The following is a 20,573-nucleotide window of genomic DNA, read 5'->3' on the forward strand; positions in this document are numbered from 1 at the left end:
AGGACTAATAAGAAGGCTTGTATGTGAATTTGTCTTCAGCACGACAAGAAGTCCGTGAGGAGCAATTAATTATGGCCCAGCGTTTGCCCAGGCAATCTGCATAAGTCTGCGAGTCCGACCGAATAGGTCACGGCACTGCTAAACACAGCCAGACAAACAAACAAACAGACATGTTGCTGGACCCCTGGGTGGAGAGCCCCCAGCTTTCTCTGGGTCTGCAACAAAGCCCATCCTGGGCGAGGTGCTATGTCTCCTCCCCCAGGATGGACAGGGGGAAGCTTCAAAGGCATACCGCCTCTGAGATCTTCCCCAGACCATTTGCTGTACCCAGCAACCAGCCCCCCACCAGTCCTACCCCCACTATGGCTGGAAGACTGGCCGGAAAAAACACGTCAGGAAGGGGTGTATGCCAACCTGTGCCAACTCCACCCCTCAGGTGGAGGAGGCGAGGTGACGCACGACCCCAGGCTCCGGCCATCTTGTAGATGGGGAGTCCTGCCCAATCCCAGCTAGGCTCCTGCCCCCCCTCCCACAGGAGAGGAGCAGGCTAGGGGGTGTACTCACCCCAGGACAGGGACCCATTGGTCTCTGCCCTTGCCCTACGTGTAACGCCCCTAAATTGAGTATTTAGGGCCTCCCTGAACCTTCCTTCCTCAGATCCCGATATCAAAAAAAAAAGAAAGAAGATCAAGAAGAAGACGACCCGCCGCGCAGCTGCTAACAGGACAACAACAACAACTGACTTGGCCCCAGCCCTACCGGCCTGTTGATCCTGGAACCTGCTCCTGCCTAAACCCGGCGACCTCCGCGGACAGCAACCTTGGGACACCCAGAGGACCTGCCTGCCTTGACCCTCTCGACGATTGGGACTCCCATCAGCAGAGGCTCTGCTGCAACAACCCACCTGGTGCCCACCAGGAAGCTCATGACCAGCCCACTCTGCACCAGCCGAGCCCGGGCTGGGCGAACCCAAACCAAGACCATAAGGACGTTCCCCCCCGGTGACTGGGACCCGAAGTTCAGTGCCCAAAGACCCTCCTCGACGAACTAGCAGACACCTGCAGACTCAGAACCAGGGGCCACGCCAACCGCGACCAGCCGAGGGTAAGCTTTTCTGACACCCAGACACACCCCGGTGCCCTACAGCCCCCTTTGCCTCCCTTTGGGGTACCTACCTGTGCTCCGACATCCCAACTTACCTCTCGAAGTGCACTTCGCCCCTGGAGAGTCACCGTCCCTGAGCCTGCAGCCTTTGTTCTTTTTCAAGATCCTCATTGGATAACATTGAGCGCCCGACTGCTCAAAAGCACTCTACCCCAGCCGCCTGAGTGCCGCTGGCTGTGACCTCTTTGCCCTATCCTACTCCCCCTCCCCCCCCGCCATCCACCCCCCCTCCTCCCCTTGCCCAGAGCAAGTGACCAGGAGCCCAGCTCCCAGAGCCGCGTGGCCTGCTCGCCAGTAGCCACCAACCAAAGGCCCCCTTTCCCTCATTGAATAACATTGGGCCTACCTACCTCTGCATCCGGCCGCCGCTGGGACTAAACCAACTGTACTCACCTGACCCTGGGGAACCCAGAGTCTATACCTAGAACCCTAACTTCACCAACCACGTACTCACCTGGAAACCGGTAATCCACTTACCTGCCATTGGATAATATTGACCCATTTTTGACTCAAAAATTTTCTAAGTGTGAAGTTTTGAAAACTCAAAATATTCCTATAAAATCAGCCAAAGTCCGAATTCGAAAATACTCACCTGTGATCGGGAGAGAAGCCAGTACTGTACCTTTCAGCCCAGTACTGAACTGCAACAGTAATCCCTAGCGGGTTTACTAGTAACCTGCATTTTCTCCATTGGAACCTGTTATCTGCTTTTCTATGAAAATTCTTCCAAGTGTCTACTTTTGAAAATTGTAAATATTCTTTGAAAATCATACGAAATACTGAAACGCAATTACCTGCCTGGTTTGAGTTAAGCCCCCAGTGCTGGCCCTAGGAGACGAGTGCTGGGTTACAAAAGTAACGCAATCGTACTTTACCTGTAACCTGAATTTCCTCCCATTGTATAACATTGTGAGAATCACCTCGAAAAGTTTCTAAGTGTGAACTTTTAAAACCGCTTTATATTCAGGAAAAATCATCCCTATGACTAAAACGTTTTTGCTAATCTGGTTTCAGCTTAGACCCCAGGACTGAATCCAAGATCTAGTCCTGGGACCACCAAAGTAATCCCTAAAGTAATCAACTGTACTTTCCTATGAACACCCATTGAACTCAATGCTAGTGTGTTTTAGAACTGTATTGCTTATTAGCTAACCTGTGATTAATTTGTATACAAATGTATTGCTCCTCTGCAAAGTATTTACATGAGTACCCGTAATGTGAAAAGTATATTTTTATAACTGTTCTAAAAATAAAACACCAAAAAATATATATTTGGAAGGTTCCCCTGGTTGTGTACACAGGGAGGGGGGCAGATGCAGTGGAAAGTAAAGCCCTGTGATTTATAGAGGTCAAAATATTGATTATTACTAAACCAGTGTGGGGGACTATTAGGGGGAGTGCTAACTAAAATGCATTAAACATTAAACATTAATCCCATTGTGTGTCACACTTATATTCAAGAAAGAATTCAAACTAGAAAAATAGCAAAAATTTCACAATTTATTATGGTACCTCCGTTTAGGGTTACACTCTAAATTGAAAACATTTATTTAAAAAGATTAATTACATAATAAAAACCAACAAGGATAAACATAAAAACAGTCAAAAAAGCAAGAGTAGACGCAGCGTTTCGGTGGCTTTACAATGGTTGCACCTTCATCAGGACATTTTGGCAATATTGACTTGGAGTCTAAAAGTTAAAAACAGTATTTTAGATGCCTATTTTTGTACAGTGACACATACATGACAGTTGTTTATTATTGTTATCTAGGAACTTACTGGTGATTGCATGATTAAAAAGGAGAAAAGCATATTATCCCACCCACCACACGTTTATGCTATAAGGCACATCTCTCAGTGTGCTGATGTTCTCTTTTCTATTTAGAGTATTTATAATTGTTCAACTAATACCTCAAAATTGAAGACTTTAATGGAAAAAGACTTCTACATCGATTGAGGTCTTGTTCTATTGAATTTCTTCTTGCGATACTGGGCCTTTATGAGAATAGAAGAACACCAAAGTTGTATTTAAATCACAACGATTTTTCTACTCAGAAGATTTTTTAATACATTCTCTTTTTGTTTATCTGTTACCTTTTCCGATATTATTCTGCTCATGTATCGGCACGGAGGAGCCACCGTAGTTAACTTTGTGGTCTTTCAATGATTAACCTTTTGGATTCCTTCTTCACATTAGAACCACTGGTAATGAGAAATAGGAACGATGTAATATATGTTGGGAAATATATATTCACCCGCATTGCAGTCATTGCCTTACATGCCTACTCACCCGATAAGGTCTTGGTTTTTGCTCTGGCGGTGAGGGTGGATTTTTGATCCGGTATAGGGGGGTCTAATTCAATGCCTCCTAGTTTTCAGCCTGTTAATATAATATATGTATTTAGTCATTTATGTCTACACATCTAATTTAAAAGAGAAGTTTTTTTTAACTTTCTTTGCGCAAGTAGCCAAGGTTATTTAGGCTGATCTTTTCGCGTAAATTATTGCCTGGATATTCAGAACAATTTATTAAGAGTACCAAAACAAACATTTTTTGGGAGGTAGTTTTTAAACATAAGGTCCTGTTGTTAAGATTACCCTTAGATGCATTTTCGTAGTCCTTACTCGATGTTAACTATTATCTGCTATAGTTGGTACCCGTTTTTGTGAGCTTCCATTAAATTTTTACCCTGTTACGGCATTTTAATAAAGATTGCACATATCGCCGGTGAGCGAGTATGTGTAGCTGCGCGTTGGATTGATTTGTGCTCAGATTTATGCTAACTGCTCGTGGCATTTGGGCAGTTCAAATTATTCGCATTATTAAGGGCTATAGAGCGGGTCTATTCCCAGGGATAAACCGGCTTTAGAGTTCTATTGCACCCATTGCGCTTACAGGACTAACGGGGAGGTTCGTTACTGGGGGTTATACACAGTTGGGAAGGTTTACAATGGGATTAATGTTTAATGTTTAATGCATTTTAGTTAGCACTCCCCCTAATAGTCCCCCCACACTGGTTTAGTAATAATCAATATTTTGACCTCTATAAATCACAGGGCTTTACTTTCCACTAAAAATGAAACAACCATATCTCTGGATATACAAACAATTGGCCTGGAGTTCAGTCCTTGAGTGTGTGAAACCTTTTGCTGACTGAGTGTGTACATCAAATGCTTTACACTGTCCTCTGGTACTGCCTTACTGCTCGACCAAGCTACCACTTTGGAGAGTAAGGTCAGTTCTGACTTTAACCTCTGTTATACCTCTGGGGTTGGTGGACTCTATACACACTGTACTTCCTTCTAGTCCAGTATATATAGAGCCACTTTCTCACAATAGCCTTCTTGAATATTTATCTGACATTCATTTATTTCCTATTATAGAGAGAACAATGCAATTTGACAAAGGCTGTTCGCAGCCGAAACGCGTCATACATCAGTCCAGTGTTTTTGGCACAGTAAACAGATACTTTCTAGCATTTACAAGGTCCCGGTCTACATATTGAAGGGTAGTTTTGTGATGTGTGTGTGTTTATATATTATTTTGGGCACCTAAATGTTTTGCTATTCAGTGCTGTGTATAGTATTTTGGTGGTGGATGATAGAAGGTTGCGCATATGAATTGGCTATTCACTCATTTGAATTGCTTAACATCATTACATTTCTCAGTTGCATTACTTTTTACATATCTTTTGAAATATTCGGCATTTGCAGATAGTGTTTCATCCAGATCAGTATTTTTCAGTAAAAAGGTAAAACTAGGGTTCAAACCCAGTTCTGCAGGTTTTAAAGTCAGCAGCTTGGCCAATGGGCCACTTCTGGTGCCTTGCACTGTTTGTTGGTTTGCTTCCTAACCACCTGCTCTGCTTGTAGGTGTGCTGGCTTCTTATTCAAGAAGGTGGGGAAGTTAGCTGCAACCGCTGTCGGAGGTGGCTTTTTCCTTCTGCAGGTCTGTCATTCTTTCAATTGAGTGTTTTTTCTGCGTTGGTTCAACATTAGAACATGTTGTGGCTTTTGTGTTTTTTCACTACTTTGCTTAGTGCCCTTTGTGTTTTGTCCTAAATACCGATCTTGCTCATTTGTAGATTGCGAACCACACTGGTTACATCAAAGTGGACTGGAAACGAGTGGAAAAAGATGTGAACAAAGCTAAGCAACAACTGAAGATACAAAAAGGCAGAACAAACACGTCTCCTGATGTGAAGACCAAGATCCAGGAGGTGAGACCGGGGCTAGTGCTCTCGTGGGGTGGGGGGAACTGTGTGGTAGAACCGTTGGGTAAGGTAATGACACTGTCCGTTAGAAAGAAATCCGCAGGAAGTGTTTGGGTTGGGGTGGAAGAGTGGTCATACAACTGAGGGAAGTGGAGGGTCTGCCTAAGGGAGGGTTTAAGTCTAAGCAGGGGTTTTGCCAGAGAATCCCTGGTTGAGGAGCTCGTTCACAGACGTACATTCACTTCTCGGCATGCTCTGTGATGGCGCAATACTTGTTTGATGGTAGCCTGATAATCTTTTGATCGTTCTTAAGGTTGTGGTGAGCTGGTTCACTTTGATATTAAGTTGTGTCCAGAACTCAAACCAGCAAGCTACCATCACCCCCCACTATGGCCCTTGCCTCCCCGTGCTGTGGTAAAATCTGTTTGTGGCTTCAGCCTTTTTAAGCCCTGATTCCTTTTCTGATACACATCTGCATGGGAGGTGGTGCGCCTCTTCTCTTCTGTTAGACGAGTGTATGTGGCTGGTGTGCTGGTCCGGTGCAGTGATAGTGATGCCGCAGGTGAGTAAGGAGTTCTGGTGGTCTTATGTCAAAGCAACCCTTTTTAACTATCCTGGAACCATGAGCACCCATACACACTTCAGGTAGAGGTTCGACTAGGGGAGGCTGTCCCAAAGGGAGGTAGGTGCCTTGTATCTGTTTGTCTCTTTTATTCTTTTTTGGGTTCCTATGTGCTACAGGGAAAAGTGTCATCTCAGTTAACTTCTGCATGGATTGTTGTGTACTTGAGGTTCCTACGCTCATTGACCATTTCGCTTATCAGCAGTAGTACGCGACCAGTCGTCATGAACAGGAACTTGCGTGCATCTTGATCACACTTCTGTCTTCCACAAGTACATTCAGCACAGTGAAGTTGCAGGATTTCCATTATTAACAGTATGTTGTCTACTGCTGTCCGCTTCTTGGGCAGCCTGATCTGTTTTTTCTGCTGATGCGCTCAGACAGAGCCCTTCTTCCGATAACTAAACCTACCAGCTCAATTCCCAAGCTTAGATGGGAGGAGTTACATCGGCACATCCGGTCAAAGACCCAACTCCATGATTAGAGTCTGGCCCACTTTAAACCGAAACGGAGCAAACAGAAACAGATTAGTTTCTCATTTCAAGAAGTCCTTCAGGTGCAAAATGGAGAAATGGGAGCCTGAGAGCAAAGACCGATCTGGACCCAAGTGTGGTGCCTACCTTCTGTCATGGGATTCTCTCTGAACATAAACAGTAGAGAATGTCTGGACACATGCAAGATCCCCGGAACAACATTTTTTAAAAATAATATTATAGGTACAAAAATGTACCCTAAATAAATATCATATACATTGTTATTGTGTTGAAAACTCCAGTTAACCCGATTAACAATATTATGTATTTGCCTTGAAATACCGGTGAATTACAGCCTTTTTTTAAACCCAGAGGAAAGGCAATGTAGCTTCTAAAGAGCTCCACACACACAGTGCTAACTTGTAACTGCCCCTTTAAGGAATTATAGAACTACCAGCCTTTCCATCCCACAGGGTTCAGGGATACCGTTCGTTTTTTCAGCTCACTGAGAAGGTTCAATGAACGGTGGTCTTTTATGTCTTATTTTGGCTGAAAATCTTCTTTTCTTTTTGGGGGTGGGGGTACTTTATAAGCTCCTTATTTTCCTGTGGTGTTTCTCCTGTGTTTTGTCACTAAAACCACCATGCCTGCTCTTTTTGACAAATGCCATTTGTGTGGAGGAAATAAATCATGAAAGGATGAACAGATGTGTGCATCATCAGCCTTCCGGAAATCTTCTCCATCACAAAGTGTAAGATCTGCTTGGAGATGACATTTAGGTGTCTCGGGACAGTGAGAGAGTTAGTCCTGGGAAGAAGTCATCCTTTCAGTCTTGCAGTCTTCTAGTTCCAAAGGAACAAGGAAGCGGTCTTCCTCTTCTTCTGTCTCTGGTGTTATCAGGTCTGATCACCGCCGCACTCGGGCCGATTCATGAGTTGCTTACGTCCATACTCCAGATTGACTTTGAGGTGCTCAAAATCGAGACATTCTCCTTCAACATCCCTTCAAGTCTGCCATTCTTCGAATGATGAGCCGGCGAGGAAAAGGATCCCCTTTCTCCTCTTTCAAGAGAGAGTCAATCTGTCCTCACAAAGATCAGGTCTCGTACTCCTTTTAGGCGTTCCTCCTCTTTTTCAGACGCGCGTCTGCTTTCTGCCAGATACCCAGAGATAGCGACTCATAACATTTCCCTGGTGGGTGACATTTTCTTTCTGGAGGTAACTTATAGAACTGCAAGGAAATCTAATATTGTCTTCACAAGTGTCTTAAAACGCCAATATTTTTATGTTTGTGTTTCTAGAGTCATGGGGTACACCCATGGAAGTCCTGGTGCGAGGACTTTGTTGCCGATAGAGCACAACCTCTGACCTCCATCAAACTCATTATTAACAGGAGAGGTGCAGACCTCCTGATTAGATCCACTTTTCTTATAAAATGGCTGATCAGGCTGTTTCTCTTGTTGTATCTGCTTCTAAGCGTATTAACGTATCTGACTCCCCTTGTACTCTCCTCCCGAAAAGGAAAGCAGATGGATGGATGGATGGATGGATGGATGTGGTAAGAAGAACCTTCGACACATCCTCGGCTACTTCTTTAAGGCTGGCTTGCTATACAGCCTTATGGGGCTGTTCATATAATATCAACTCGCTGGAATGCTTCTCTGCGCTTGGTGTCTTCAGAAGCAGATGGATCCCAGAACATGACACGAGGAATTGGTTTTACTGTATCTTCTTTGTTTGGTAAAAGGTGCCCTTCAATTCTCTTCTCCCTAAGAACATTTGAATGTCATGGTTGCTGTTAAGAAGTCCCTTTATGGCCTCTTCATTCAGCATCCTAGTGTGGAGGATTTCCTTGAAACTCTAAAGAGCCTTACCATGTGTCACAAACCCTCCCCTCCATGAGAGCTTCGCCTCAGTTGGGCTCTCCATTTGAGCCATGCACAAGGCAAACTTAAAGCACATTTCCCTTTATAGCTTGAGTAGTGGCCAGAAGGGTAATTGAGCTTCAAACTCTGTTCAGAGGATCTGTGTCTGGTTTTCTACTATAACAAGGTCTCCTTAAGAACTCTTCCTTGTTTCCTATCTAAAGTGATATCTGATTATTGTATCACCCGGACTCTCCAGCAAGAAGATCTCTCCCTTTCCGAGATGTAAAGAGGGGTCTAAAATGCGTGGACTAAATAAAGGAAGTAAAAAAATAAAAATAAAAAACAACTGTTTGTAAATTACATAGTGGTCTCAGTGCTGTGTGATCAAATCATAGCCTGAAGGATAGTGTCCTACTTGACTAGCGGTTACCAAATGACTGAGCGACTCTTTCCACTAAGAGACACTGCCAAGTCGCAAATGGGCCAAACTGGTAGCAAATACAAAGCTGCCACATCTAGCAAGCGCATCCACTCCAATTCTATCAGGAGACATACTGGAAGACACTCCACTCTTCCACACATGGATGACTTCGATTAGCAATGAGCTAGCCCCGTTAGAACTGCCAACAAATACCTTAAAATCTAGAATCCCAACGCCCTGGTATACGCCCACATTAGCGGAGCTCCACCTCCAGTGCAAACAAATGGAACGGAAATGGAGGAAGCATACACCCCAGAAGACTTAAACCTCTTCAAATCGATTAGAAAAAATATCACCTGCACATTAAATTAGCACAAAAAAGTACTTCTAAATCCTTCACCGACCCTAAACGGTCAGGTAGGGAAATTCCCCCATCACAGACATTATGTGACCAGATTTCTGTCTTCTTTGATGAAAAAATTCTCAATATACAAAAAGATTTTAACATCACACACACTCAGCTTTTAGACTTAGCTCACTTGAGCAGGCACGAGAAGCTATAACCGGCTGCAAATCTGGCTCCCCTTAGACGCATGTCCACCCGTGGTCCTTCATAAGATCATTGATATTGTCAATCCAGTAATTAACAATATAGTTAACTCCTCACTAGCCGCAGGTATAGTCGCTGCGGAATGGAAACTGGCAATAGTCAAACCACTTAAAAAAAAGAACATGGATCCATCCATACTTTCAAACCTCCGACCGATATTGTTACTACTTATTCTTGGCAAAATTACAAAAAGACTGGTTAATAGACAACTAACCGACTTCTTTGAGAATGCTAAGATACTACACCCCTGCCAGTCCGGCTTCCGCCCCACACTCAACTGAATCCGCACTACTAGAAACAGTGGACACATTGAAATTAACCCTAGATAAAGGTAAGAAGGCGGTGCTAATTCTATTAGACCGGTCAGCCGCATTTGACACCATTTCACATGACCTTCTCCTTACCTGGATACAAAATAGTGGCATATCCAACACAGCACTAGCCTGGATAAAATCCTTTCTCACCAAACACAAACAAGCAGTGGCCCTAGGCACTTTCTTTTCAACACAACACCCCATTATATCAATGACTCGAAAATCGAAGAACACAATTTTAAGCTCTACTTCACAGAGGCCATCAGTTAGATGCAGCTCAACCACCTCAAATGCAACCCAGATAAAACCGAGATCCTGTTGATAGGGAAGGACAATCCCTGTGAGCCAAGCCAATGGTGGCCTCAAAATGCAGCGCCCTGCCAAACACAGTAGAAGTAGCTAAGAATCTGGGAGTGAAATTTGATGCCTCACTCTCATTCCGACCACAGGCCCTGACGGTGGCAGGGACGTGCTTAAACATAATCAAAACACTTAAAAGGTTTTTTGACTACATTCCGCTCTCTGTAAGGAAGACAGTTGCGGTGGCACTGATTCTGTCTGGACTAGACTACTGCAACAGCCTACTCACAGGAGTAAACAAACGAGTACTAAAGAGATTACAGGTGGTACAGCATGCAGCAGCACGCTTAGTGCTAAAATTGCCCCGCAGATAATTTTCCTCAGCAGCTCTCAATACCCTGCACTGGCGGCTTATGCATCAGAGAATCCTATTTAAGGTTCTTCTAATCACTTTCAGAGCCTTTAGAAACCCAGGACTCAAATATCTATTGGATAGGTTTACCCCCTACACCACTGCTATGATCCTCCGATCCTCATCAGCAAATTTTCTTAAACCCTGTGCCTTTAGGTGCAAAACCAAAGGAGGTAAATCTTTAGCAGCTCTAGGAACCAGAGCTTGGAAACTCATGCCAACACACCTAAGGCTGATGGAAGCAGAAACTCAGTTCAGAACGTCCTTGAAGACTTGGATCTTTGGATCCTCAGATACCTTGTTCTCATCCCTCATATAAGTGAGGGACCTATCCTCCCTTTCCCGTATAGCGCCAGGATGCTCCTTTCGGAGTGATAGTCGTGCTCTATAAATACTCAAATCCTTCCCATTGAGCCAAAGCAAATTCTAACTCTGGAAAAGTGTCTACGGCTGCCTTGATGCAAGATATGGCTGCTAATTCCAGAAATTTGCAAAGCAGAAACCTCAAAGTCTGTGCAAACTTTGGGCAGAAATGACAGCCTTTGCTCTGACTCCAGGACTGATACCCTGTAGTTATGGCCTCCTTAGAACTTAGGTGCCTGGCTCAGGAAACACCCTCTACTCTGTTTTCCATCTCTGTGTAACTTAACTCCTTGCACAATCTGTTTGCCTAAGAAATGCACTTTTGTTTTTTTTTTTACAAAAAAAATGCATTTCTGTCTCTTGCGCACCTTATCTGAGGTTGTGCACTTCTAAACTGCTATTCTCTTCCACTGTTTATGAATATCGCAGAGAATTCCATGACCGAGGAGGAACACTTACTTACGTAAAATCCTAGTTCTTTGTTGTGGGTATTCTCTCTCAATCCAAAAACAACCCAACAATCTCTTCAGACTGCATTAGTCAAAAGACTGTAAGGCAGGGTTTCCCAAACTGTGGGCCGGACGTGAGACGCTTTTTGGTGGGTCGCGAAAGTCCAAGCAAGAAAAAAAAAGATGCCTTTAAATTCTGTCTTCATCTTGTCACATTTGCTGTGCTTCAAAGACAGAGGTCAAATGCCATGCTAGGTTTACTGACAAATTGCAGCTTATGTTTTAATCACGGAGACTGGTGTTTACAAACTCCTCACTTTGCAGTCAAGGAAAGGAAAGGAAATGATGTAACAATCTTGCTGGAGCACGAGGAGTGTGAAAGGAAAGAGTGTAGAATGTCATTTTTTTGTAGCACAATAGAATGTAAATACCTGTAAATGGACTGTTCACATTCAGCAGTTAGGTGAAGCATTTTCTTTGTAGTTCTGAAGTGTGATTGAAACAAAGATGTTAATAGAATCAAAACAAATCATGATATTTTTAGGTGATGCGTGCATGATAAATATTCACTGAAACCCGATTCCCACATATTATCTTTTGTTTGCAATATAGTTTTATCAATTAAACAGTCTATGTAAATTTAGTGGCCATTTCAACATAAAATGCTTTCTCTGTACATGACAGTGTGCTACCACATGATACTTTATGTTCATAACACCCCTCCACCCCCTCTTATGTCCATTAAAGCGAGGTGGGTCACAAACGTTCTAAAAATTGGATCATGGTTCTAAAAGGTTTGGGATGCAGTGCTGTAAAGGATACGCTCATTCGCCTACCCGACGGTAAATATATACCTCATAGGTATCTTAGGTTTGTGCTTGTTCCAAAGTATATCTTTTCTTGTTGATGCAAAGACACACTGTCCTGGCACATCTGTGTAGATAGCCCTCGTTTTAAAAGGAGCTTTTTTCCAGCTACATCCGCTCAATACATTTGCATAGACAAAGTAAACGACTGCACCCCGTGTAAAAACAACCGAGCTGTAAACAGAAGTCCACGTTAGTCACATAATAGCTTTATATATTGCCTGAAATTATTGAGACTGCTGTGTTCAGAATCAAAAACATGGTCAGACCGTCTCGATAAGAAACAGGCAAAAAGCTGATTCTGATAATGAACAATAACAGTTCATTCATGTCTACTAGCATGATAGTGAATGTCCATTAAATGGCTTGTTCCTGGTAAACTCACTGTGGCCATCTACGTTGGACCACAAGATACTGCACAACTAGACTGAAAATTGACTGTTTAATATTTCTGGACTTTTCACGTCATCACATGTGGACAGGCGTGTGGGTCTGTGGATGTTGAATGTAGCTCTGAGGAATGGATAGGATCTCTTGCAAGAACACAGTTACTGATCAACCTAGTGGGGGTCCCTAGACCTAAAATCCTTCTACCCTCTTGCAGCTGTCTGGCGTACGAAAGAAAGTAAAGGGAAAATACATCTGCTTCCTGCAGTTCAGACCGTGTTTTTGACAATAGACTTGACAGAATAGATTTTGCTGCTTTGACCGTTCTACCGCCAGGTGTACGTGTGACCGACCTCAATCTACTCTTTGTGGCCATCCAAGGTTTTCCAGCTCTGGAAGCCGTCTAGGAACTGATCCTATTTGCAGAGTCAGACCACTCTGTCTGCTAATGTACATACCGTAGCCGTTTGGTGTATTCCCTTCTCCTTTGTGAAAGCCATTTTGTAGCGTTTCTATAAGCCTTGTCTAGAGTTATGATCTACCTTCACGCCTCGGGCTGTTTGGCCATGGCTTCGCCTCATTAGTCCACGTTCTGATCCATCCCGACTTGCCTGTACAATGCCTTTGTCTGCACTTACGGAGAAGTTCTGCAGCATCAGCTGAGTTGTGCGTCTTGCTGGCAGCAGGACCTTGAGGTTGTTCCTCCTTCCGCCAAGATGGGAGTAAGGCTAGGATCAACTCCTAGGATCAGCTCCTGTGATCTACCCCAGAAGAAGAGTAAGGAGTCCAACCAACTAGCCATTTATGGTTCTTTGGGAATGAGGGGAATCGTCTATGGACAATTTATTGATGATGTGAGATTACTAGTACAGTCCACTCACTGGGAGCTCTGTGTCCTCGATAAGGAAGTAGAGGAATATAGGATGTGCGCATGCCATGTTAGTAGGATGATTTCACTGCGAGCTCAGTGACCTCGATAAGGAAGTAGAGAAGCCTAGGATGTGTACATGCGATGTTAGGAGGACGATATGCACTGCGAGCTCAGTGACTTCGATGAGGAAGTAGAGAAGCCTAGGATGTGCGCATGCCATATTAGTAGGAGGATGTGCACTGCGAGCTCAACAACCTCAATATGTAAGAAGAGAAGTACAGGATGTGCGCATGCCATGTTAGGAGGACGATGTCCCGTGCAAGTAGCAGCAAACCTCTTCCATTTTACTCTTCATGTTTAGCTGATACGTTTGTTGCTCGTGATGTTTTAAACAGCTCTCTGCAGTTGCATTTGGCTATTATTGGGTTACAACACACTAACACAGTTGTCCCCACTATTTCTAGGTGATGGAGTCACATTTCTGTCCTTTGTGGTTTCAAAGGTTCACAATGTGAGGGTGCTCACGTCAGACTTGAAAGTGGGTGTTTCATGATTTCTCCCTTGTGGTGCAGGCAGCTGGTTCAGGACACAGATTACTCAAGACCAGAAAAACACTATTCACACTGCTTTCCCAAGCCCAAACACTAGTTTGCAGAAAAGCATGTGAATCTGTTTTGCAAACCTATTGTTACTGGTAAGTAACCTGCTCCTTACCAAGCTGGCGAGTTCATGTATAGTTAATGCCCTCGCTTCTGTCATCACTGTGTAACCTGTAGATCACCGATTCAAATACCCAGAGTCCATCTCAGCCTTCAGAGGTGAATGCCATGGAGCTTGGTGATACTAACACCAGGTATTTTCACACTAGACATTACTACACATTCTGCAGCAGGGAACCTCAAAACAAAGTTGCAAATGTTCCCTGTAGGGTGAGGTCTGGTGTGAGCGCTTTGTTTTCTGAATGGTAGCTGCTGTGTGCTGGAGCAGTTCAGAGGAAGTTGGACATAAACACATGGTGATGGTGAGGAATCGCTGTGGTCCTGAACGCTTCATCGGCTGATGTATGTGAGGTGTGCTAACCGGGTAATGCCAAGACCCCTTCCCGTGTGTACCAATGTAGCAGTGAGGTGATGATTCTGTGTTTCTACTAAAAATGTTTTTTTTGTTTTGTTTCAGGTAAAGAGGTTTGTGAACAAAAACATTGTCCTGAGTGGTGGCTTCGCCGGAGGATTCTTGATTGGAATGGCGTCATAGGATGGCGGCCGCCTGGGTCACCTCTTCAGTCTCCCAGAGATGATGGAGTTTGCACATTTTAGGACCCTCTGGTGTTGCTTCTCAGTCTTGTTGCTGCTCTTCCTTTGGGGACAGTTACTTGTAAACCCCTTTGCAGCTGGCCTGGTTCCCTAGCTGATCTCCTCCCATGCTGACTTGGATTCTGTGATGACGGCCTTCTGAAATGTTTAAATTACTAAAGTGGGATTTGCTTTTGCCTCACTAGCTTTGGGGCATAAACCTAGAGAACGTCCTGACCCTCTTTGTGTCCTTTATTTTTTCCCTCCTTATTTGTGATGAGTTCTGAACATGTAAGCCCAGCTCCAGCCCAGGCCCTCTCCAGTCCCTTGTGATTCTTACTCTGTAATGACCGAAGAGCTTGGCAGCTTGCCACGGACCCCCATTTGCTACATTCTGCTACCCCCTGCCAAGCCGTTACTATTGCAAACTTGGCTCTACATGGATTTGGATCAGAACTGAAGAGACTCCTGGCTCCAGGACATTTGTGTTGTAGTGGTTCCTGCCTGCCTTGCGCCATGACCTCTGCATTGGGTTTTATGCACTGCCGTATAATGTTACATTCTGCAATGAAATCGCTGTGCAGCTCGCTCAGTTATTTATTTTACGATTAGTTTATTTGGCGTTTCTGTATTACCTATCCGTGTAACGGAGCACTCCAGGTGCCAGTTGACTGTATGGCACATTAATTACTCTTCGTGTTGTTTGTGGTCACCACAGAAGGTTTGAGACTCGCAGACAAAGGAAGGGTGTTGTATTTTTCCAGCACCTCCAAAAGTGTACCTGCCCACTTGTACACATTTGGGAGGTGGCAGCGTGCACATTTATGTCTCTTTTGATGCCACTGCGAGTAAGTGAAGACACGTAGTGTACACTGCACCACTAATGGTTTCTGGGTGCAGCAACAGACCCCTTATAGTTCACTCCTTCCACCCTACACTAAGCCCTGAAGGTACTTACTTGTGGTCCAGGGCCCCCTCAATAAACACTCCACCTGTGAGCTCTTCATATAGATGATGTGCTTTCTCATCCAGATAGCTCAGTTCACTGATCTCACTGGTGCCTGATGAGTGACACCTTCCTACACTGGTCCTGAACCCACTGCACCGACACCTAAAACTTTAATGCGGTTACTGAAGTGACAAAATAAAACCTTTGCTTAAAGATCTCAGCTGGCTTCTTCTATCCACATCCCCTTCAAAACCAGCTACATCGTCCACAAGGCAGTCAGTGTTGGTACACCACCATCCTGGATGTGGTCGCAGTGCACGTGTGGTTGTGTACCGATCCCAGACAGATTTTTCTTTGGCACAGATATCAGTAAGCTGGTACAGAGCCAAGCACTGCCTTTAGTCCAGTGGTGCACTTTACAGGTGTTACCTTTACTGAAACTGTTTTTCTTATCAGCCGGAGGAGGGAGGTAACCACTAGCACTGGGGAAGTAAAGAGCGCCAGTGGTTCTGCTAGAATTATAAATGTGACACTCGAGGTGCCACAGCAGTGGGAGCGTGAGACCCTGGGATGCTTCGCCTGTATCTGTGGCGAATCTGTGATGATAGGAAGGCGTCTGCTTGCATCAGATCTTCATGTAAGGGACAATCCAGGTCTCCAGGACTAGCTGACAATCATATGTCAGATTTGTGGAAGTTTTATTGAAGTTTCAGCACAGCTGGTCCGCTTTTCCTTTAAAGGAAGGAGCTGCCCAAGTGGGGTCAGTGCTTGGACAGGACACAAGTAACCCCCCACCCACCCTGACACTGGTGCCAAAAGGTGTCCTGATTGGTTTCTACCATCCAAGCTCAATAATGGATAGGAAACCTCAGGAGCCACTGGACGACTTGTTTATTGAATGCAAATGCTTGTGTTGAGTATTTTAATAAACTTTGTTGGTCTGATTTTGCCATATGTGTTATGATTGAGAGAAGTTCTCAGACATCCTAGCTCTGCACCAGGCGTTGTTCGGATACAGACAATGCGTGGGAACTAATTCCCAAAGGTTAGCTTGCGTTATTTTTTAGAAAGATTTATATTTTGAATTGCCTTTCATTGTTTAAAAAATGTAAAATAGTTTGAAATGCTCTTACATACTGTTCGGACAGAGAGAATCTAAATAGTTTTAGCTGAATTCTGGGTACTGTGCATCGGCTCAGTAGAGCAGCTCTTTTTGCCATGGACAGCCATCCGCAGAATCCTTTCACACTCCCAGATGCCACCTGCAACAATTCCGCAAGACCCACTTTACTATTCTGCGTGTCTGGTGGATTGGTGGTCCTCTCATCCCCTTTGATGGACACGTTTGTGTTGTAGGCTCTTCCTTCAGGTTTGTAGAAGGTCTTGCAATAGCTGATGGTAGATGGGCTAGGGTGGTCCGAAACCACGAGCACAACCTCTAACTGCCTCTGTGGCATCCTAGTCCTTGTACGCTCGCATCAGTCTAAGTTGGTTCATGCCTGATGGAACACCTTCCTATGCGTGAGGCCCCCTCTCCTGCCACTCAAGCAGCGGTTCTGTAATGAGAGGTAAATGCATTCAATGTCAAGTCCTGGGATCAGCCAATCCGATGTCAGGACCTATTCATGGGTCTTAAAGATCACGGATTACCAAATCAACGTCAGCTTTAAAGCTGCAGAATAAAATGTGGTGATCAGTAGTAAAGAATAGAGGAAATCCCAGGCATGTATGTGGTACCTGCCCTCCCAGATACCACATCGTAGAGAGCAGCCTGACACATGAATAGCATCTACTGCTTGCACCTTCTGTTAAACTGTACAATTCCCTTTCTGACTTTTTTCGGTGAATTTTTTTAAAAAAAACATTTGGCTTCCCGTTGGCACTCGTCAATCAATCAAACATTTGTAAAGCACAGCAAATCACCCATGAAGGTTTCGAGGCGCTGTAGAAGAGGGTGATCTTGAACCCACCCTTGGGGCTTTGAGCAAACATAGCCACGGTCAATTACTCCTTATGCCCTTTAAATCAAATATGGCTTCCCGTGGACCCCTATCCTGCTTGTGTCCTGACCAGGCTTCCAGACATTGTACTCCTGCCTGATCTCCCTTTCATCCGCATCACTTCCTACAGAGTGATAAAAAGCCATTATCATTCCTCTGTTGAAAAAACATTCAGCAGACCCTCAGCGTGTTGGCCACCTCAAACCCGGATCTCTTGGTTGTTTTTCCCTCTAAAATACCTGATGAAGAAGTGAACTGCCAAATGTCCTTCCTCAGCTAAAGTAATCCCCTTCTTGGCCATGCCCAGACATGGGTCCTGTGCATACTGTGCCATTGGAACTAAGCTACCCGGCTGATGAGCCCTAACTAGGGCGAAACCAGCCCGGTCTTGTCTGTGTTCGGTTCAGGGGGGAGAGCCTGGCCTGGCAGTTCGGGCTGGACTGTTCCCATTGGAGCAGGGTCAAGACTGACTTTCATATGACTGGGTCCACACTGAGGTGGCGTGGTGTGTAGAGGTAACGATGGAGTGGGATGCGGCCCGAGTGATCAGCAGTGGTTGAGATAGCTTCAAGCATTCCATCCATCACTGTGTTGTATACTTCTTTTCTAAAATTAGGAGCACACATTTTGGAGGCTCCTCCGTTCTGTCTGAGAAGCACCAGAGCCATTTCTCTCCTGGGCTCTGGTCTCCAGTCTTCTGAATAAAAAGTCAACCTTGGCTTTTCCCACATCTGTGCATTCTCCACCTCTCTTTGGTTGTCCCTTGGCACTAGAATATCTTGTTGATGATTAAACCATTTTTATTGCGTTTTATCAACTTTAGACAGTAGTTGTAGCAGGATAAGATTGACCAATGGTTGGGCTTTTTTTTAAGACATTAACAATTGCAGCAGGATAAGAACAAAAACAGGTAGCGATTTACAGGTCCAGTTCAATTTCAGTGCATTAAAGAAATCAATGTTCAGTACCCGCACAAACAATAGGCTAGTAGTAAATTGCACGGGCTTATAATGATGTAAAATGTCAGAGTCCTTCAGCAACATGCTGCTGTGTAAAAATGGTCTCCCTATGTGTCCTAGAAACATGAGGGGAACCAAAGAAAAACAGGGATGGGTTTCAGAACTTGGAAAAAAACAGGGGAAGCACGAGCAATAATGATATAATGCTTAGCATATTATGATGGAGAGGGGCGGCTAGCCGGAGATCTGTGGCCTTTAGCCCGGTGAGGGAGACGTGTCCTCTTCAGCCAGTTCCTTGTACTGAATAAGCATAGTATCCCATGCAGCAGCTATAGGTGCCAACACATAAGGCGGGCCTCCTCCCTATGCAGTGCAGAGCTTTCTGCCTCTCCCTATCTAAGTAATGCTTTGCACCATTGGGAGAGAGCTGAGGGGATCGTGGGCTATCCAGTGCAGGCATAGTAAACTCTTGGCCAACAGGAGGGGGGCGGTTGGCAAATGCACCCACATTTTGTGATTTTTTTTTTCTTCTGTAGAAAATACTTAAGACTGTAGCTTTCTAAGAATGTAACATGTTAATTTCTGTGACAGTGGTTAATGAAGTATGTATTGTGTGCCAGTAACGTGCTATGCTGGGGCAAGACCAAAGCATGTGCCGATGGTTGGCAACATGAGTGAGACATCTAGGACAAGTGAAGTCGGAAATATTGCATCTGAAAAGATAAATGTATTAAAATGCAACATAAACCATTTGTTTTCAGGCACAAATTCAGTGTAAATATTAGTTAACTACAGATGGTTACTCTATGTATTTTGTTATATTTATGAATATTAATGGAGAGGTTATGTAGCCACTGTGCCACTTTTCATGCACAGATCTGCTTATCTGGCTCTTTAGTGTTGCAGCGACTTGGACCTCCCTTCCCAGCAGGCCGCCTTGTGTGAGATGTTCATGCATTGGCTTTCCTTGTTGTTGGAGAGATTTGTCACTTAAAAAATCAATAACTTGGGCAACGGCAACGACCGCTTCCATCGTCCACCTTAGACCTCTCCTGGAGGTCGTGTTTGGACTGAATTTTGCTCCATGATCAGCTCATGTGTCACTTGAAACACTGACCAATCCTCGGAAGTGACAGTTTGATACTCATTATGGGACTAGTTCTCGTCCAATCCTAAATATTCCAGTTTTAGGGCTTGATGTGTCTAAGCGCGACACCCCCTTACATCCTTCCTTTTCCAAGGACCAGCCGTCTTTCACACAAATACATGCACCCTTCAGCGACGGATGTCTTTGAGGTGATCTTCAGATACATAGTAGGTCTTGTAAATAAGTATAAGTAGAAATGGCCATCCTTGTCCTCTTCCTTGTCAGCTTCCTTATTGGGCCTGTCTTTTAATACTGCTAGCTCAGCTCTTAAAGGGATAGGTTAAGACAAGTAACCCATTGGCAATGACCACCACTCCCTCAGATGAGTGTTACATTGAAAGTTCCTGGTTGGGGCACCAGTCCTCCCTTCTGGGTTCAGTAGTTTTTTTTAATTTAATGATGCATGCAGTGACCCTCTGAGCGGGTGGGATCAACAGGAGCTGCCTGGAAGGAAGTAAATGTAAGCACTTGGGGACTGATTATGAATTTGGCAGTGTAGGAGTGGGGCGACACACCACCACCTGCTCCTGCACCGCCAAACTCTGCAGCCTGCCTGATTAAGAGTTGTCTTGTTGTCTGGCAGGCAGTTCTTAAGCGTTCCAACGGCGGTGCCTTTGAAAAAGGCACTGCAATGGGAACGCCAAAGCAAGTTCCAGCATGGCTTGGCCTGGACTGGGCATGCATGCAGTGCCCCCCTGTATGCATCTTCATGGCCAGAGGCAACAGGTGGCCCTCTAGGGACCCCTTAGTTTCCTCACCATCAGCAGTGTCCTGGTGTGAACACTGCCATGAGACTGGTGGCCGAAAGGAATCTCGTAATCTGCTTGACGGGGCCGCAGCGGCCCCCACCAAGCATATTCCAGCCTCAGACCGCTGTGCCACCACCAGGGAAT

General features: G+C 44.7%; 1 protein-coding gene across 1 annotated transcript in view; it reads left to right on the plus strand.

Moving 5' to 3' along the window:
* The window catches only part of FUNDC2 (FUN14 domain containing 2), a 38,113-nt gene extending 21,590 nt beyond the window's left edge, over positions 1–16,523 (plus strand). The window contains exons 3-5 of the mRNA XM_086942239.1: positions 5,038–5,113; positions 5,250–5,384; positions 14,510–16,523. Of these exons, the coding sequence (XP_086798365.1) occupies positions 5,038–5,113; positions 5,250–5,384; positions 14,510–14,587 (289 nt within the window). The 3' untranslated portion in view covers positions 14,588–16,523. The remainder of the gene's footprint in view (positions 1–5,037; positions 5,114–5,249; positions 5,385–14,509) is intronic.
* The last annotated feature ends 4,050 nt before the right edge of the window (positions 16,524–20,573 follow it).

Source organism: Lissotriton vulgaris, chromosome 10, assembly GCF_964263255.1.
Source record: "Lissotriton vulgaris chromosome 10, aLisVul1.2, whole genome shotgun sequence".
In the NCBI taxonomy this organism is placed as follows: domain Eukaryota; kingdom Metazoa; phylum Chordata; class Amphibia; order Caudata; family Salamandridae; genus Lissotriton; species Lissotriton vulgaris.